Source organism: Pongo abelii, chromosome 19, assembly GCF_028885655.2.
Source record: "Pongo abelii isolate AG06213 chromosome 19, NHGRI_mPonAbe1-v2.0_pri, whole genome shotgun sequence".
In the NCBI taxonomy this organism is placed as follows: domain Eukaryota; kingdom Metazoa; phylum Chordata; class Mammalia; order Primates; family Hominidae; genus Pongo; species Pongo abelii.
In genome coordinates, this window is record NC_072004.2 from 43,177,268 (window position 1) to 43,195,921 (window position 18,654).

The window sequence follows — 18,654 nt, forward strand, 5'->3', positions numbered from 1 at the left end:
GGGAGGGCTGGGGAGGGAGTCAGGCATCTCCTGGGTCTGCTGTAGGGTGTGGCGCTGTGTGGGCTGTAGCCCTGGGAGCCTTGTACTCCTAGGCTTGAATCTATGCCAGAGAGGAAGGTAGATTTGCGGGGGCGGGGTAGGAGAGGGAGAGCTAAGCAAAAGGCCCAATAATAGCTTAGGGCCACTGATGTGCGCCAACCACAGCTGGGGTATCAGCTTGGGACCCTTCCTGGCCCCAGCCTGCTGGGGCCATGAACGAAAGCTCCTGAATGGGTGCTGCTGGGCACACACAGTAAACATGATGCCCATGTGCTCTGCACTGGCTGCCTGGAGGAGTAGGTAAGGGCAAGAGTGCTGGAGTTGGGCAGACCCCATTCAGACCCTGGCAACAACCCTTCCCAGCTGTGCGTGACCACATGGCAAGTGACTTAACCTCTCCAAGCCTCAGCTTCATCTTCTATGAAACAGAGCTAATCAGAACTTTGTTACGGAGTTACTGTGAGGGATAAGTGACTAAAGTGTGGAAGGTATGAAGGACAGTCCCTGGTTCAGGGTCAGGACTTGTAAGTGGGAGCTATGACATCACCAGCGAGTTCAGCTGACGGGGCTCAGGGCTCAGGATGACTGACCAGCTTGGCTGGCCCCTGCTCATCAAGGCAGCCAGGAGGCTCTCCGAGGCCAGGCATGCCCGAGAGGAGTGCGGGTGGGCCCTAAGGTGGCGGCCTGAGGGGCAGGGAGCACGTTAGTTCACACTGGGTGGGACACGCCATGCTGAACCCAGGCCAGGTGCCACCTACTGCGCTAGTCGCTCTCGGGCCGGTACAGGTACCGCATCATCAGGCTGTCCACCTCTTTCTTGCGCTTCTTTTCCTCCTTCCTCGACGGCCGGTGCGTCTGCCCAGTTTCTTCACTTTCTGCAGCTGGACCCTTCTTCACACTGGAGCGGCTGTGGCTGGAGACGGTCGAGCCGCTGGATGACGACGAGGAGGACTCAGACTCCGTCTCCGTTCTCTTTCTTCTCGACTTAGACTTCTTGCTCTTCCGAGAGCGCCCCTTCTTCCGCCTCTTGTGCTCCGAGGAAGCTTCGGAGCTGGAGCTGGAGCTGGAGCTGGAGCTGCTCCTTCTGCTCCTTCGCCGGCTTCGGCTCTTCCGGCCGCTGCGGGACCGGGACACATCAGCAGCAGAGGCGGAGCGGCGGATGCTGGCAGCTCGCTCCGGGGGGTCCAGTTGGGCGCTCCGGGCACTTTGGATGCTCTTCCTGTCATCCTCCTCGGAGTCGAGCTCCAGGCTGCTCCGCTGGAATGGAACAGGCTTGTAGCTCAAGACCTCATTGATGGCAGCCTCCAGGTCTGGGTCCAGGTAGGAGTGACGGCTGACGGAGCGGATGCTGGAGCTGGGAGGCTCATCCACGGCCGAGGCAGAGCTGCGTGGCCGGGGTGGCACCGACAGACTGCGGGCCAGCGACGGGTGGCTGTACTGCGAGCACGCCTCGCTCAGGGCCACACTGGCTCCATCATCCCACTCCTCCAGGCAGCTCCGGCCCAGGGACAGGCGAGAATCAGGGCTCTCCCGGCCTAGGCCGGAGGCCCGGCTCAGGGAAGGGCTGAGCGTCCTGGAGAGGCTGTCGAGCCGGGAGGTGCTGCGGCGGGAACCGGGCGAGCCCGACAGCGAGAAACTCAGGGAAGAGCCAGCCCTGTCCTCGCCAGAGCCCCGCCGCGTGGCCGAGGAGGCCCGGCTGACCGGTGCAGAGACGGTGGAGACCCGGCTGAAGTCGGAACCCCACCGCTTCTGCGGCCCCCGGCCAGCGCGCCCCCCGGTCCCCGAGCGGACGGAACCGCACTCCTCCGGCTCCTCGGACTTCCTGCCTGGGCCTGGCTCCTCCCTGGGGCCCACATGGGCCTTCCTAGGGGGCCTCTCGGGGGAGGCCGCCCGCTCGCTCAGGGAGGTGAAGAGCGAATCCGCGTCCCCGGTGCCCCCGATGGAGTCCTTCAGGGTGAGCCGCTTCCGATAGCTCAGGGAGCTCACCACCGAGGACGGCCTCTCCTCCACCCCCGGAGCCTCCTTAGAGAGGCTGTTGAGGGCCGTTCCGAGGGAGGATGCGAGAACCAGCCATGGATGAGGGCAGCAGGGAGAGAGGGAGGTTGAGAGAGAGAGAGAGGAACAAGTATTAAACCCAGAGAATAAAGACACAGGGGGAGGGAGGCGAAAGGAGGAGAAAACGGCAGCAGCCCTGGCAAAGTGGTGGTGAGAGCGTCGGAGGAAATGAAGCAAAATAATTTGCATCAGTGAAAATAGCTTCATGGAGAATGTCATGTAAATTAGACTATTGTTCTATTTCATCACTTTTCCCCCTCTAAACGTTTAGTTCAATTTATTTCATTGTCAACTACCTGGAGCCTCGTGCCACGCCGTGGTGAACCACGGCAGTGGGGCGGGGAAACCGGCATTATCTGCAATAACAAAATGTTGTTTGGCCAAATAAATTAAACCAATTAGAGGGGGCTGCTGGATGCTTCTGGTGAGGGGCCAGGCTTGGGGAAGGGGCCTTGGGGGAGCTGGAGAAGGGAGGGAGAGATGCTACTTTTTCTACCCAGTCTACCTGTTGTCTCTGGGAGAGGATGAGGAAGGGTGTGTCCTGGACCAGGATGGGCTTGAGTTGGGGGTTGGGATTCTGTGTTGTGGGGGGAGCAGGGATATGGCTTTGTAGGGGGGTGGGGGGGGGCGAGGGCTGTTCTTTCTCCCTGCTGCCACACTGGCCAGTAGGAAAGAGATGAGCAAGGGGAAGCTCTGGATTCCAGGGGTAGCTGTCTGTATGATCAGAGGACTATGACTGGCTAGAAAACAGGGGAGTACATTCCCCCAGTGGATGGGTATTAGGAGGAAAGAAGTGCAGGCAGTGAAGAGATTAGAGGAAGGACAGAATGGGCAGAAAAAGACAGAAATGTGCCTGTAACTGGGTCAAGAATCAGTGGAACTGGTGCCTCTTCTGCTGCTATTCATGGTAAGACGTCAGAGATCCAGAGCTGGCCAGGGCTGTGGGATCAAGAGTATCCTGTGCCCCATCCCAGTTTTGATTCCAAGGGTCTGAACTATCAGGAAGCTTGATGAACATTTGTTGAATGAATAAGTGGAGGTGACATTTAACCTACATCAAACCAAAGCCTGGAGCCTAATGGGAAAACATTCCCTGGAAAAAATAAAGGCGACGCAGACCTGACTAAGAAGAAACTTCCTGTGCCCATGCACATGCCAGGAGCATGCCTGGGCCGCAGTCACAAATGCCAGGCATGAGACGCAGGCCTGCCCTCATGGGATCCAGGCACTACTTGTCCATTCCTTGTGGCACAAGGTGGCTTTTGCTCCCAGCTCAAGGCCATATGCTCACCTGGAACTCTTTAAGCTGCCATCATCAGAAGCTGCCTTGGAAGGTCCCTTGTTTTTTGACAACCAGGACTTGACCCCATCGACACGGTCCTCCAGCTCCGAGTCCACATCCGAGTCTCCCTCACTGTAGGGATGAGGAGCAGAAAGGTAGGCAAGGCCAGGCAAGGCATGGGCACCTGCTGCCCACGAGGGGAGCAGATGGGGGTGCAGGGGGTGTCTTGGGCAGGGGGGATGTGGGCAGCATGCGCGTCGGTGAGTCGGTGGGGGGAATGAGAGAGGTTAGACAGAGCACACCATTCACAAGGAGCCTGTCCCCACTCAGCAGCCACACTGTGTGACCACCAAGAAGACCCTCAGGAGCATGGAGGCAGCTCCCAAGCCAGTTATCTGTGACAGGCCACTGTTCAGCTGACCAATCGAGGGAGAATGACTTAAAGACCATCCACTCATCAATTTCAGCTAAATGGCTCTGAGCTAAAAAGAGGAGCCCTGGGTCCTTCAGTGACTCCTTGAGGCCTACTCTGCTGTTTCTTGTCTGCCATTCCTCAGATTGTGGCTATAGCTGCTGTCAATTTCCATGCCTTTGTTACAAGAGCTGGGCTGCCAGCCACAGAGCGAAGAGAAGGGCTTTGTAGGATTTGGAGTTAGCTTGAACCTGGAGGTCTCCTTGGTGGATGGCAGCACCAACCTGGGCTCTAGGTTAAGGAGGCCCAGGCCACATCCCAGATCCACCCTGTGGCTTCTCTGGCTCTTAAGAAACAGAGAAAGGAAAAGGGGCAGGGGGCATCGGCATTTCCAGAGGGACTAGCAACAGTTTCAGTACCTAAATTGTCCCTGGAGACCCAGTTGGGCTCAGAAAGTCCCAGACCAGAGCCCTGTCGCTCAAGGTCTCCTCTTCCATCCTCAGGTAGCCCCCAGCCCTTGCTCACAAGTGCTTCATCTGGCAGAGCTGACCTTAGCACTTGCAAGAAAGCCCAAAGGAGTCCAATTCTGAGGCTGGAGTCATGGCCACCCCCTCATGAAGCAGCTGGGCTTGGAGATAGCTTCTGAGTAAGATTGCTTCTAAAATTCTGCAGAATGTCTGCTCACCAAGTTGCCCTGCTATGGATAGGCTAGGGTTTCTCCTTGATATAAATTTCCTTTCCTCTGTGTCAACAGGAATGGCTCCATTCCTGAATTATGTTCTTAAATAAATAGCCACACAGGCACGTGTGCGCGCACGTACACACACACACACACACGAAACCAGCAGACTGTTCTGGGGACCATGAGAGAGCCCAACTCATAGAAAGGGGAATAAAGAGGCATATTTTATGGGCTTCCATCAAATACAGAATTATAACAAAGACGAGGCTGGCTGATGCCCCGGGTAAACAGGAGTTTAGCAGACAACCTCGAAACTGCTAATGCAAGCCCTGTGCCCGTCCGAGCCTGGCAGATTTACTGTGGTGCATGGGCCCCATGGAACACCAATACCACCTGATTTATACACCTGTGCAAAAAACCTCCCTCTCTAGCTTCAGAGCCTATAATTTATCACCACCATTCATAACCATATTGATTGCCTTTAGAAAGGAGGTGCGCTGTATGCATCGCAAAATCTATGTCTACATGTTAAAAGCGTTTCTGTATAAATCTCCCTTAATACTGTGCTGTTTACTGCTTTCATTAAGGTTATGGCAATAACAACTGTATCTCTAAGTAAATCGAAACATTATTTCTCTGCCCGCCTTAGTGCGCTGGGCTCAATAACTTGGAGCTGGGGCCCAGAGCTGCTGAGGAAGGAGCCACACCACCTCTCTGCCATCAGCCGGAACCTGGTTAGAGCTGCACGTCCCCATGCGTCTATGTGAGCACACACCAGTGTGCGTGAGTGTGTGTGCATGCGCGGTGTACCTGTGTGTGTGCGTGCCTGGCAGTAGTTTAGAATATGATCTTAAATGCGCATTTTATCAGCCCTTGAAGCTTTTGCCGCCCAAGGATGGCAGGGTTGAAACACACAGGGGACAGACAGTTGTGGGCCCAGAATACGAATTTTCCTCCTTACATTCAGAACAGTGGATGGGTTGCAAAGCTGGCCTGCCTGCCCTTGCCTTTCCTTTAGTTGCAAGCATCTAGAAGATGTTGTTTTCCTTAAATAATCAGGCCCGTAAACAAACTCCAGGGGCAGGCAGGCTCAGGGGGCAGTTGAAATTTTAAATGGTTGGAATTAAACCTCACGTCAAATACAATTTATGTCCGGACTCATGTGCTATTAGTTAACTGGGAGCCGAATCGCAGGGGAACAAACAAACAGAGACAGAACGGCCGGGGATATTAATTGTGTGTGACAACCAGGCTCCAGCGGCCCTCTATCACTGTTACACACTATTACATTTATCGTTAGCTCTCTCTGAGTCCTGTGCGCTGCCACCAGCCCATCCTGGCCAGGGGAGGGGGCCCATCAGGCGAGAGAGAGTGAGGGAAGAAACCCAATGCCATGCTAAAAAAATGACCTCCAAAAAACAACCCTGTCGAACTTGATGGAGGATCAGCCCGCTCTGCCTGAAGGCCTGCGCATCTGCATCTGCTGTCCAGCTCCCACCCAGAAAGCGGGAAAAGAGAGGGCTGGATTTCCTGGGCTTCCCGCCACCTGACAGCACCAGCACAAGCGCCCGCTGGGGCCTCCCTCTGCCCACGGTACCGCAGGGAGTAAAGTAAACACATCTGGCTGTGTTCCCTTCCCCCGCCACGGCGAGCAGCCCATGATTAGCTGCCTGCATGCTTTCTCCAAACAAGAAACTGGGAGATGCCCCTCACCTTCTACCCTTGTCTGCCAAGAGAAGGTGGTGGACCTTTAAAGACGAAACACGCCCGCTTCTTTCAGGCAGCTCAGGCTCCCAAGGAGCCCAAGGATGTGGACAGATCCAGTCCAAAAAGACTTTTCCCCCCAGAGAAATAGGCCAGGGAGGTGGCCACACTTGGTTTTTGAGGGAGGAACGTGCTGGAGCTCAGGAAGGTAAACTTCTCAAATAGGCTGCGCTTTCCTTTCTGCAGGAGCCCCCCCATCCTGCCCACCAAGGGTGCACGAGCCAGCCCCAGCCTTCTGGGGAGCACATCTCATTGCCCGCTCCCTGCCTCCCCCGAGGATAGAGTCAGCATGTTAGCGTTAGAGACCAGTAAGGCGGGAGTGTGGGGAGGCTGTATCCACATGCTGCGTGCAGTGGCCCCGGGGTGGGAGCCAGTGTTAGGGGTGGTTAGACACCCGCGAGGACAGGCAGAGAGCACATGCGCTCCAGTCCTCACAGTTTATTCTTTCTTTTCTGATACTTTGTCACCATGTCCTGCAAACTGGAAATAGAAGGAAAATGGTGGGCAAAGGGTCCAGAGGAAACAGATAAAATCAATGGGCAACCCAAGGTGGACCCCTCAGCTGAAGACCTCTCTTCCCTCAGCAAGAGCCAGCTCTGGCTGGCTGAGACCAGGTAGAGGGATGCATGATGGCACTGTCCTCAAAATCTGATGCGGGCTGCCCCTGGCACCTCTCCCCTGCCCCAAAGCAGCAGGCTCCCTGTGCTGCCCTAGACCTGCCTGCAGGATGGGCCCCAGCCCTAAGGTGGGAAGGGGGCAGGTCTAGGTTCCGCCTAGGGCAGCCTTGGGAGCTTCTCCATGGCCTGGTGCCACCCCGTACTGCCGGCCTTCCTTCCTCGTGACTGTCTCCTCAGCCTAAGACTACAAATCTCTTTCTCTCCAAACCATTCCCTGGGTGGGTTTTATGAGAAAATCTCTGGCATAGTAACAAGGCACCACAGCCTTTAAATCTCTGCTCTCCCCAGAGTGGGGCAGGCGCCATCGGAAATGCAGCTAAACGGGGGAATAACTCATCTTGAGCGGGCAGAGCTGGAAGGCCTGGTTCTGGAGAGGGGAGACTGGCTGGGTGGCCTCAATCAGGGTGCACCTGTCTCACCCTCTGCCCCTGCAGGACAGACTGTGCTGGGGTCTGGCAGTAAAGGGAGGATGAGTTGGCGGCTTGCTCATGGGGAGGCAGAGGTTGCAACTGTTCTACCTGGTGGCCTGGTTCCAGAGGCGGTCAAGAGGGCCTCCGTGCTGGCTGCAGATGCCCCAGAGGCCACTTCTCACCTGTTGATGAGGTCCTCATTCTCATCACTCTCCATCTCATCCTCGATGGCGGCCTGCAGGTCCCCAATGCGCTTGAATGCCAGCTTTAGGTCAGCCTGCAGGCTCTGGTTAGCAGCCTCCAGGCTTTCTAGATCCATCTCCTAGGAGGAAGGGGGCAGCCCAGTTTGCAGGAAGGCTAGCTTTTCCCCTAGATGCCCAGAAGAAGCCTGCTTCAAGTCCTTTCCGGTCATGGGGGTGCCACCCGAGGGCTGACACAGGCTTCCAGAGCCTTTTCCGCTCTGTTGCTGCTGGGCTGTGGGGTCCAAGCCTCACCTGAGGGAGCCTCCAGTGCCGTTGGCTTCCTGGCCTGCCCTCTTGATATGCTCCTCCTCCCTCCCATTCTCTGACTCACCCTATTCCCAACCAGGCCAGAGTGAGGCAGACACTCAGCAGCTAGTTAGGGGGCTGCCATGTGAGCCCTGTTGGGGACATGGGGCATTACCAGTTCGTGCTTCTTGCGGCTCGCCTCGGCCTCCTTCCTGGCAAGCTCGCCCATCTCCTCCTTGGTGTCCCGGAGCTGCCTCTGTAGCCTCTTGTTCTGTTCCTTCTCCCGGTTCTCGGCTGCAATGCGCTGATCCCGCTCCTCAGTCAGCTTCTCCATGTTTTCCTTGAGACGGCTAGCCAGGCTCTGGATAGGCAGGTGGGGAAGAAAGACACAGCAGGTAGGCCCATCAGCCAGGCAGAGGGAGGGTGTGGCAGAGCTCTGGGTCAGGAGGCCTGGGGTCGAGCTCTGGCTCCACCATTCATTGGCTACCTGGGCAAGCAATCCCGAAGCTTCCCTTGCTTTTCTGTAAAATGTGGGGAGAATAACACCTAACCCCCAGGCGTCTTCTGAGGATGAATAAGTTAATGAATGTGAATGCACTTTGAAAGATGAAAGGTGCTATTATCATTATTACTACACCAAGACTGAGGAAGTGTTCTGGGTACAGCCTGGTGGGCCTGTCGGTATTGACACTGCATGTAGAGTCCTCTCAGGTCAGCAGGGCTTCCCACAGGGACTCTGAACCCAGAAGCCCCAAAAGCTAGATCCTGTGCTCAGAGGTAAATGGCTTTGCTGGAGTTCTGAATTAGGAGAGACTAAACAATCATCAGATTCCAAGCAGAGAGCATCTCTCTAAGCCTAATGAATCTCCTGCCAGGCAGTGGGATGCTGAGCAAAAAATGACCTGGAGAGAGGGGCTGAATGTGAGGGAAGAACCCCGCATCTGCTTGTAATCCTGGTTCTACCTCTGACTGGGCCCCCAGCCTCTATATCCCTAAAATAACAGAGCCAGGCTGCAGGATTGGGCCGTTCGTGTTTAACATCCTATGAGTCTAAACCACAAAACTCTCTGAGCAGAAGGGAACCTGAGGGATAGAGGTGCGGGAAGGGACTAGGCCCAAGAGAAAAGGAGACAAGTCCTGTGGGCCTGTCCTGTGCCCACCAGACCAATGGCCTCTTCTGTCCCTTGACAGCTTTGTGACCTCAGGCAACCTACTTAACCCTTCCTGTATATAAAATGGAGATCAAAATATTATCAGCCAGCCTGGGGTTGGGGTGGGCAGAAAATAAGTTCTTAAGTTTCCCCTAACTCTCTCCAGCTCTCCTGAGGACTGTGACCCCGCCTTGGGAGGGTCAGTTGTGCTCTCTTCCTGTGTCCAGGTTATTAATGCCCTCTAGATGCCCACCTGTTTCTATCCCTACCTAAGTACCCGCTCCATGGACTGCGAGCTGATGGAGGTGGTGACAGGGCTGCCCCTCACCAACCACACTCATCAACACAGGGCCCAGGCAGAACCGATGGTGTGGAGACAAAGGCTTATAAACTCAAGGAGAACTTAAAAATAAGGCGAGAGGGATGTAAACCCAGGAGATAATCCTTTCTGCCTCTCTCTTGCTATCTGCTCTGCCAGAGATGGAAGGGGCTGGCCCATATTGGCTTTGGGAGACCAAGAGAAAAAGGATTGGTCCAGCATGGTGGCTCATGCCTGTAATCCCAACACTTTGGAAAGCTGAGGCAGGCAGATTGCTTGAGCCCAGAAGTTCAAGACCAGTCTGGGCAACAAGGCAAAACCCTGTCTCTGCAAAAAATACAAAAATTAGCCAGGCATGGTGGCACATGCCTGTGGTCCCAGCTAGACAGGAGGCTGAGGCAGGAGGATGGGAGGATTGCTTGAGCCCAGGAGGTCAAGGCTACACAGTGAGCCATGATTGCGTCACTGCACTACAGCCTGGGCAACAGAGCAAGACCCTGCATCAAAAAAAAAAAAAAAAAAAGGGAAGAGAGAGAATGAACCTTATAATAAAGGAAGAGGAGAATGGGATGGGAAGGGAGTAAGAAAGAGAAATAAGACTGGGGAGAGGAAAAAATATAAAATATTTCACGCCTGTAATCCCAGCACTTTGGGAGGCTGAGGCGGGCAGATCATGAGGTCAGGAGATCAAGACCATCCTGGCCAACATGGTGAAACCCCGTCTCTACTAAAATACAATTTAAAAAAAGCACGTGCCTGTAGTCCCAGCTACTCGGGAGGCTGAGGCAGGGGAATCGCTTGAACCCGGGAGGTGGAGGTTGCAGTGAGCTGAGATTGCACCACTGCACTCAAGCCTGGCAAGAGAGTAACAGAGTGAGACTCTGTCTCAAAAAAAAAAAGGAAGGGAGAAGAAAGAATAGGATCATAATCAAGAAAAAGGGAGAGAGAGAGAGAGAAAAAAAAAGCAGAGACAGGAGGGCAGAAGAAATGAGGAAGAAAGGGAATGAAGCAGGGAAGGGGAGAGGAGGAGAGCGAGGGCAGATGAGAGAACAGATTCCAGCCTGCACAGAAGTGGCACCATCCGCTGCATATTTATGACCCTGCCAGAGAACTGGTTGAGGGGAACAGGCGGGGGGAGCTCGTGGTAGAGGAAAATATGAAGATGAAGAGCTAAGCTGCTCTGGTCCCTTGGCAGAAAGCAAGCACGGAAACAGAATGTAAAGCAGGCGGGCTCCACGGTAGCCAGAGAGCAGCCCAGGCAGAGCAGGAGAGAAGCACCTGCCCGTCAGCTGGCCTGGCAGCGAGGCACAGGCCTCTGAGGACTGTCCAGGGGGCCTGCCCAGCCCTGCTGAGCATGCGCGGCTCCAGCGCTGGGGCAGCTCTGCCCTGTTTGGTGCAGCCCGGGAGAAGTGTGAACCCACCTCCAGCCGTTTCACTTGCGTCCTTTCAAACTCCAGGCGTGTCTCCAGCTCCCGTATCTTAGCTTCCTGCCTGCTCACCAGGGACTTGTCCACCATGGACTGCTCCAGGAACTCCACCTGGCTCTGGAGGGCTTGTAGCTAGAGGTGGGGGGCAGGAAGAGAAGAAAGAACTGAGCCCAGAAAGGGAGGAGGCTGCGTCTGGGGCAGGCAATATCACCACAGTGACCAGAAGGTGCAGGGAGGGAGGGATGCACCTGGGAGGAAAGAGAATGGAGCCCTGGGCCAGAGGCCTCCCCCATCTGCCCCAGTGCTTGGCACAGATCTTGCCCTTCGGAGAGAAAGGAGAAAGATAAGGATCGGAGAGGGAATAGAGATGGGAAATGAGGCAAGGGAAGCCCAAATGTCTGCTATGGTGACATGGCTCCAAGCCTAGCTCTTGCTCCTCATTTACGCTGCTCTGTGGATTACTGATGGCAGAGAAAAGCGCCTTCTAAACTGTGAACTTGGGGGTTCCTCCCACACCTAGTGACCCTGGCACTATCTCTCTCCCGAGGGAGCCCCTGGTCCTCACCTTCTCCTGCAGCTCCTGCTTCTCTTTGTTGGCTTCTTCTAGCTGAGCTTGGAGATCATTTATCTGAGCCAGGTCCCGGGAAGCCTGGGAAAGGAGTGAGAGCATCAGAAGCAGGATCCCCCATAAACATTCAGCCAGCCCAGCCCAGCTGGAACACCAGGGGACTGAGGTTCCCACTCCATCACCTCCCAAAACAAGCGGTTGTGTGGAGGACCCATGACGCGGACCAGAAGGATGGTGACGGTGCAGAGTGTGACGGGCACTCCTGGCAGGGGTACCTGAGCCACGGCAGCCTTGTGCTTCTTCATCAATTCGTTCATGTCTTCCTGATCTTCCTCCAGCCGGTTCTGGATCTCGTTCTTCTCACGCTGAAGGCGGCTCAGCTGCTCCTCCAGCTGGACAGAGGCAAAGACAGATCAGAGGGCCTCAGGCCCAGTGTGCCTGTGGGCTCCAGCTGCCTCCAATGGCGGGGGCATTGTAGAGAAGATGATAGTGGGCTGAGCCTGCCCACTGGGGTGGGTCCCAGGACTAGTGATGCTCAGGGAGCTGCCTGTCCTGCTGTGGACCAGAGAGGGGAGGGAAAGGGCTGTGTGCAGTACAGGCAGACCCTGGGCCTCTGAGCTGAATGACAGCTGCTTCCTGGCAGCTCCTTTGAGGCTAATGAGAAGGCAGAAAAGGTCTGCCCAGAACAAATGACCCATCATCCTGGCACTATCAGTCCAGGCCCTGGCCTGCGTGTACTCTGCCCCCTTCAGGCCCCAGGGAAGGACCCCTCAAGTCTGCGAAGGTCTCCTGGCTTAGACTCTCATTTTCCCTGGGACCGCCCACTCCCTGGGCATCCAGCCCCCACAGCCAGTCCCCTCCTTGGGGGAGGGGAAGAGAGATCCAACAGCAGCTTCAGGAAATGAATGAATCTATTAGCCTGTAATTCCAAACCAAAATGACTGTGTTGGCTCCTTCTCTGCCCCATCCATCTTGTTACTGGGCTGTGGGGAACTGGGGAAGCCTCCGCCAAGAAATTTATTAACTCAGATTTAAATAAAATGGTAATTTTATAACAATCTTTTTTAACACAATTAAGGAATTTGAATTAGTCACCTGAAAACTTGCTGAGGAGCACAAATGTCATGGGGATAAATCAAGCCCGTGAGATTGGCATCTCCCAGCAGCTAGGTGACTAGCTCAGGGGCCATGAAGCCACCAGCCCAGCCCAGCCTCCTCCCCTGCCCCATTCCCTGCCCAAGGATCCTGCCCACTGGTGTGGGTCCCAGGACCAGTGATGCTCAGGGAGCTGCCTGTACTGGCCGCATCCCAGTAATGAATTCTCTGCCGATGGATGGGCCGTGGGAGAGGTGGGAAATTAAAAGGGAGACATTAAATAAGAGCTCTAATTAGCTGCCGCTTGGGCTTGTCAGTGGGCTGGGCAGGGGGAAGGGGAAGGAAGCCAAGCCATCCTGTCCTCTTATCGGTGCTTCTGCTAATCTCTAGGCACCTGTTTACATCCCTCAGCCACATTAGCTGCCTTTATTTATGGTATTGGGGCCTGCGGCCAAGCTCCCGTAGGCAGGTGGTTAAACAGGGAGATGGGCCCTTGCTGGCTCCCTCTTCCGCCTGCTCCTCCCCGTGGCCTCTGCTCAGCGTGGAGAGACGCAGAGGAGGGGAGGCCTGCTCTTCCTGCAGCAAGTCCTGGCGTGAAAGGACCTGTCACAAGTCCTGACGTGGAGGGACCTGTCTAGGGTGAAGGGAGCCACAGAGGCAGCTCTATTCTGCCTCAGCCCCCCGAGCTCTGCCCCGGGCACCTTGGCCCCTCACCGCTGTCTTGGCTTTGGCGATGTCATCAATCTGCAGGTGCAGGTCTTCGATCTCCACCTCCATTGCTTTCCGTGCTTTCACGGCTGCCGCACAGGTGAACTCTGACTCCTCCAGCTGGACACAGACCACCCCCGCCCCAGGGAGAGATGTCAGCCATTCCTTGGGGGCAGGAGGGCTGTACAGGAAAGAGGGAGCCCCGATGCCCTCCTTCTCCTCCTCCATTCACTTCAGACCCCAGGGCCATGGCTGTGTGGTGGTACATGCATGAGGATCTCCTCCCGTGACAGGGCTGGTGGGCACCAGGCCCCATCCACACCATCCCAGGCTGGGCGGTGAGACAGTAAGGTACACGCAGAGCCTGGGGAGTCTAGCTGCTACACGTGGCTCTCCCCTCTTTCCTGTCACTTTCCTTCCCAAGGACTCAAGAGCCACTGAGAGGAGTGAGAGAGAGAAAGAGAATGGAAAAGGTAAGCTCTGTTGTGCCTGGATCAGCCGTGTGCTCTCTGTGGATACCTGGTTCTTGAGCTGGGCGATCTCTCGCTTGCTGGGAGCGCTGTTCTTCAGGTGGTCCAGCATGAGCTGGGCATCTGCCAGCAGGGCCTTGGTGCGCTTCAGGTCCTTCCGCAGCCGCTTCTCTGACTCAAAGTCCCGCCGGTTCACCTGGGTGGGCACCAGCAGTTGGGGTTCTGGGCTCCGCACAGGCCCTCCTCCTATCTTCCCCAAGCCCACTCCTCACCACGTCCTCAATATCAGTGTCCCCATAAGGATGCTGGAAGAGCCAGGATCATGCCAACCAGCGATAAAGGGCTGGGTGTGCCAATGTATGGTGATGCCCCCATCCCACGAGGGATGACGATGGGCTCTTTGCAGCACCCCCATCCCCCTGACAGCTCTGTTCGTGGCTCCCCATCCCTAGGATCCCCACTCCTCAGGCTGCATGGGCAGGCAGCCGGCCAGGCTTGGTGGGTGGAGCATCCCCTGACCTGGTCGCTGAGGGTGGCGAGCTTGCCCTCCAGCTCCCGCTTCTCTCGCAGCACCTTCTGCTTGTCCTCATACTCTTCCTCTAGCTGCACCTCCATCTGTTTTAACTGGAGTACCGTGGGGACAGAGACCCATCCGTCCCTTCAGTGCCTGGTGCCAAGCAGGCCCCTTCCATTCTGGGTTCCCCACTCCGGGAAACAGTGGGGCAGGCCTGAGCACAATGATGTTGGTGGAGGGGTCAGAACCTAAATTCCAGGTTTCTAGGGTTTCAAAGCAGCCTGGGAGGGAGAAGAAGGATGGCAGGCCACATGCAGTGGCTAGCCAAGACAGAGTAGGAGACCTTGCCGCACAGTGGAGACCTGTCCGGCCAGGCTGGCTGACTGCAGGCAGCACCAGCGCAGTGCAGCACAGCAGGGGCACAGGGGGCTGCCCCTGGCACAGAAAGCAGGGAGTGTTAGTTCCTCAGGGGCCCAAGTTTCTCTACAGACTCTGAGCCAATACATCCCTGCCAATGCTAGGATCCCGAGAGGCGCTTCCTGGCCCAGAATGACAATGGAAGACAATGTGCTGAGGCAGGGAGGCAGAAAGACCGTTACTTTAAAGCGGTGACGGGAACAGGTGTTTACGCTGGACAGGTAAGTACTCAGATACCTTACCTTCTTCTGACACGACTGCCGGGCCTCCTCCACCTCCTCATCCCGACTCTCCATCTCCTTAGAATGGGTCTGTCTCATCCGCTCCATCTCCATCTCCAGACGCAGCTTGGCCTGGAGGTGGTTGGAGTAGGGTCTGGGTTCCCTCCCCAGCCGTGCCCACCCCCTTCCCACCTGTGCATGGCTCTCCCTAGGCTCAGGGGCAGAGAACGTCCACCAGCCAGTTCCCTTTGCCAGCACCTTGCTCCCGTGGCAGCAGCTTCTCCAGAGCAGCTGAACTCCCTTACTAGAGGTCTGGCATAGGCCCAGCGAGAGGCAGTTGGGGTGGGGACAGTCCTGCAGCTTCTCCGTCTGCCTGCAGGCTCTAGCTCCCTGAACTGACTTGGTGGCTGGGTGGCAGGCTGGGTAGGCCTGTGGCCCTCAGCTGCCATGCATCCTGAGCCCCTCCCTACTAGAGCTCCATCAGATTTGTTTTTGTGGAAAGTTCCACGAGCATGTCTTCACACTGTGGCTGGCACAGATCAGGTGCTCACTCCACATTTTGTGAGTAGGTGAGTGAGTGAACACCCGAATGAATGGAGGCAGGATCCTCTGGCCCATGCCTAAGGCTGGCTGTGGGGATGGTGGCGGCCTCACTGCACCTCACCTCTCCCTTGGCCAAGCCCTCCTGTACCTGCTCCAGCATCTGGATGGTCCCTGCCTGCTCATCCAGCTCTTCTTCCTGATCCTTGACTTTGGCTTCCAGGTCCCGGAGCTGTTTCTTGACCTTGGCCAGAGAAGCCTCATCCTTGGACTCTTGGGAAGAAATGTCCTGGAGCTCTGCCTCTAGAGACACAACCTTCTGGGTGAACCCTGCAATGTCCATGTCTTTTTCCTGGAGCAAAAGAGATGAGGCTGGTGCAGGGCTAATCCCATGTTGTGAGGGGGACGGGCACAGATGGTGGGTGGCCCTACCCACCTCTAGTTGCTGCTTCAGGCTGAAAGCCTCAGCGAGGAGCATGTCCTTCTCCCGCTGCAGCTTCTCTCGCTGTAGCTTCTCCCGCTGGGCCTCCTCATGCGCCTGCGAGAGCTCACTGTCAAACCTGCGAGGGAGTGTGGCGGCTCCATCAGATGGGGAAGAGCCGGGGTCCCCCACACAGAGACTGTCAGGAGGTGGTGCCATGGACAGGACTCAAGCAGGGGTGGGGGGACCCACGCAGCCCTAACGTGGGGCCAGTTGTAAGGTAGCGGTGACGTTTACAGGTGGCAGGTCAGGCCACTGAGGCCCTATTGAGCAACTGGGTCTGGGATAGGGAGCACTCAGGTGAGCCCTTTCACCAAGTAGGCCTAAGAGGGACCCACAGACTGCTTAACAGGCCCCCTCAGGAGTTAAGTCTCTACATTTTCCATTTCAACACATCAGAGAATGAGGGACCCAGGTGAGGGTGGGGTGGGAAAAGGGTAGAGATGAGCACCCTGCTTCCACTAACTCACTTTCCACAGTTTGGTTCAGCAACTGTAAGGGCAACAGCTGGCTCCTTGCCCCCTGCCTCTGGGCACCAGCCTTTGGCCAGGACCACGCACCCCAGCAGTGCCAGCAGGACACCACCAGGACACCCCATACTGGGTTCAGAGCTGGCATTCCCACTGTGCCCAGCTGGCCACATGCCTCAACGGGCACACAGGGGGCCTTGTTCTTCACTCCTCCACTTGCCAGCCTTCCATTTCCCACTAAATATGGAGCAAATTGCCCAAATTCCTCTTAACACCTTCCCTGAATAGCTAATCAGGTTCCTGTGGAAGTTGAACGCTCCCCTCACCCCAACCCCACATCAAAAAAAGTAAGAAAACTCTGGGCAGCTGAAACCTAATAAGTTGCCCAGTGGGGAGCACGGCAGCACCGTAACTAGGTCGAGCTGGCATTGTCATCAGGTGCTCAGAAGGGGGGTTGAGCTAAGGGTGCCAGCCTTTGGGTAAAGGGGTAGGGTGGGGGCAGAGATGAGAATGAGGGAAGTGGCGGTCACGGTGTCAGGTGAGAGGAACAGACAACCTTCCTATTTCCCCCGGCTGGGGTGATGGTGGTGGGTCCAGGAAGCCAGGGGTAACCCAGGGTCACTGGAAAGGTTCTGTTCTGCCATCCTCACTCCCAGGGTCGTGGGTGTGGGGATACCCCTTCATAAAGGCAACCGGTGCCTCTGCTGAGAAGCCCTTGCCCTACAGAGGAGAAATGGGCACTGTTCCCGCTCCCCAGGGTGCCCTGCTGTTCCTGGGGTGTGTGGGTTCCTCAGTACTGCTAATGAAGGCGTCCCATTCTCATTCCCAGCCCCGGAAATTAATTTAGATTGGATTTTCTCCTGTGAGGGCCACCCCCCTCCTTTGTATCATTACCATAATGAGATGGAAGTGGCACGGTAGTTTAACGACATTAGTCAGGAGAGTGTGTTTGTGTAGCTGAGGCAAGTGAGGGAGAGGCAGAGCTGGGGGCCGGGGGCAGGGACATAGAGGTTCCTGCACAGGCCCTGGTTGATGCCCTTCCTGATGGGGCCTGGCACGGGATGACAGGCACATGATGCGGGGAGCACCTCTAAAAGAAGAGGCCTGGGCAGGCCTTCAGTGGGGACACAGCCTGAGTCCACCCTGGAGGTCAGGAGGGGGCCCCTTCACGTTCCAAGATGAGTGACCAGGCAAGCAAGGCCCCTGGACAAATTCAGGTCCTTCCTTCTTTTCTCCCTGGAGGGCGAGGAGGCAGTCCTGTCTGTGGCTGCTCCAGAAGGTTCTCTGGGCCCAGGGCAGGGGGCCCACCCACCTCCTCTGCTTCTTCTCCAGTTCGTGGTTGCGGACCTGCTGGCCCTCCAGGTGCAGCTTGGTGTCCTGCAGCTCAGCCGTCAGCCGCTGGCACTTCTTCTTGAGCTGCTGCAGAGCCCGCTGACTCTCCTCACTATCTGCCTGCAGGTCCCCGAGCTAGGGGCCAAGATGGGGTGCATATACAGAGAGGCCCAGAAGCATTGGTGGAGAAGGTGAAGAGAGGGAAGTGGGTGAGTGAGGGGAAGACCCAGGGATGTGGGAGGAAGTCGGGTCTCCCAGGGAACTGAAGAAGCTCTAATGATAGCTTGCTCCTGATTGCCCCTGCACCGAGAAGCTAACATGCCAGCCTCCCCGATCCGTCCCAGGCCAGGCCTGCCTGCCCCCAGCGTTCACTGGACTGACACAAGGCACCAGTCCCCTCCTGGCCCTTCCAGGCACAGGCCTCAGCTCCTCCCCAGCCTCACCCGCCGTTCCAGCTGCCTCTTGTTCTGCTGCTCCACCTCCAGCTTGTCCTCAAACTCCTGCTGGAGCCGTTTCTTGGTGAAGTCCACCTCCCGCACAGCCCGCTCATACTTCAGCCGCCACTCGCCACCTGTGGGGTTGAGGCAGACAAGGGAGGATGGAGGTGCTGAGAGTCTCCAGAAGGGGCAGAGGGGAAGGAGGATGGGGCAGGGGGAGCAGCAGGTGGAGTCAGCCAGGGCTCAGAAAGCTCTCTGCAATGACGGCTTCCTCCCAAGGCAGAAGGAGCCACTAGCCAGGAGAAGACCAGAGCGGGGGATGTGGCTACATGTGCTGTGCCCCCCAAGGGACTGCTGGGACCATGGCCCTCAGTCTTTGTCACGATCGTGGTTGTTTCAGCTCTACCTAACAATCCCCTGCATTTATTGGCACCTCTGCCTTCTCATCTGTTTCTTTCACTTTAGCCCCATGGAGGGGAGACAGGCCTGGACAAGGGGCATGACTACTCAGGGGTGGGCATCAGGGCTCGCATTGTGGGCGACTGCCGAGCTCCTTGGGCCTCAGGCCCACCTGCATCATCATCATCCACTTCCCCGTTGATCTCCGCTGCCCGGATGAGACGGGCCTCCATCACCTCCATTTCCATAACCTCCATCTGCTTCTTCAGTGCATCATACTGGGTCTGCAGAAGACA

The 18,654-nt window shown here is 56.5% G+C and overlaps 1 protein-coding gene across 17 annotated transcripts in view; it reads right to left on the reverse strand.

Moving 5' to 3' along the window:
• Positions 1-18,654, reverse strand: part of MYO18A (myosin XVIIIA) — a 105,909-nt gene that overhangs the window by 4,908 nt on the left and 82,347 nt on the right. For 14 of the 17 annotated variants that reach the window (XM_063718066.1, XM_024234823.3, XM_063718063.1 and 11 more), the window contains 16 exons: positions 18,531-18,642; positions 17,966-18,093; positions 17,503-17,657; positions 15,676-15,799; positions 15,391-15,591; positions 14,721-14,831; positions 14,067-14,171; positions 13,597-13,743; positions 13,084-13,197; positions 11,550-11,666; positions 11,272-11,355; positions 10,701-10,838; positions 7,985-8,170; positions 7,504-7,643; positions 6,670-6,714; positions 3,386-3,508 (listed from right to left, as the gene is read on the reverse strand). In XM_063718066.1, coding sequence (XP_063574136.1) covers positions 3,386-3,508; positions 6,670-6,714; positions 7,504-7,643; positions 7,985-8,170; positions 10,701-10,838; positions 11,272-11,355; positions 11,550-11,666; positions 13,084-13,197; positions 13,597-13,743; positions 14,067-14,171; positions 14,721-14,831; positions 15,391-15,591; positions 15,676-15,799; positions 17,503-17,657; positions 17,966-18,093; positions 18,531-18,642 — 2,030 coding nt within the window. The remainder of the gene's footprint in view (positions 1-3,385; positions 3,509-6,669; positions 6,715-7,503; positions 7,644-7,984; positions 8,171-10,700; positions 10,839-11,271; positions 11,356-11,549; positions 11,667-13,083; positions 13,198-13,596; positions 13,744-14,066; positions 14,172-14,720; positions 14,832-15,390; positions 15,592-15,675; positions 15,800-17,502; positions 17,658-17,965; positions 18,094-18,530; positions 18,643-18,654) is intronic. The other 3 variants (XM_063718067.1, XM_063718071.1, XM_063718076.1) reach the window with 1 other exon arrangement.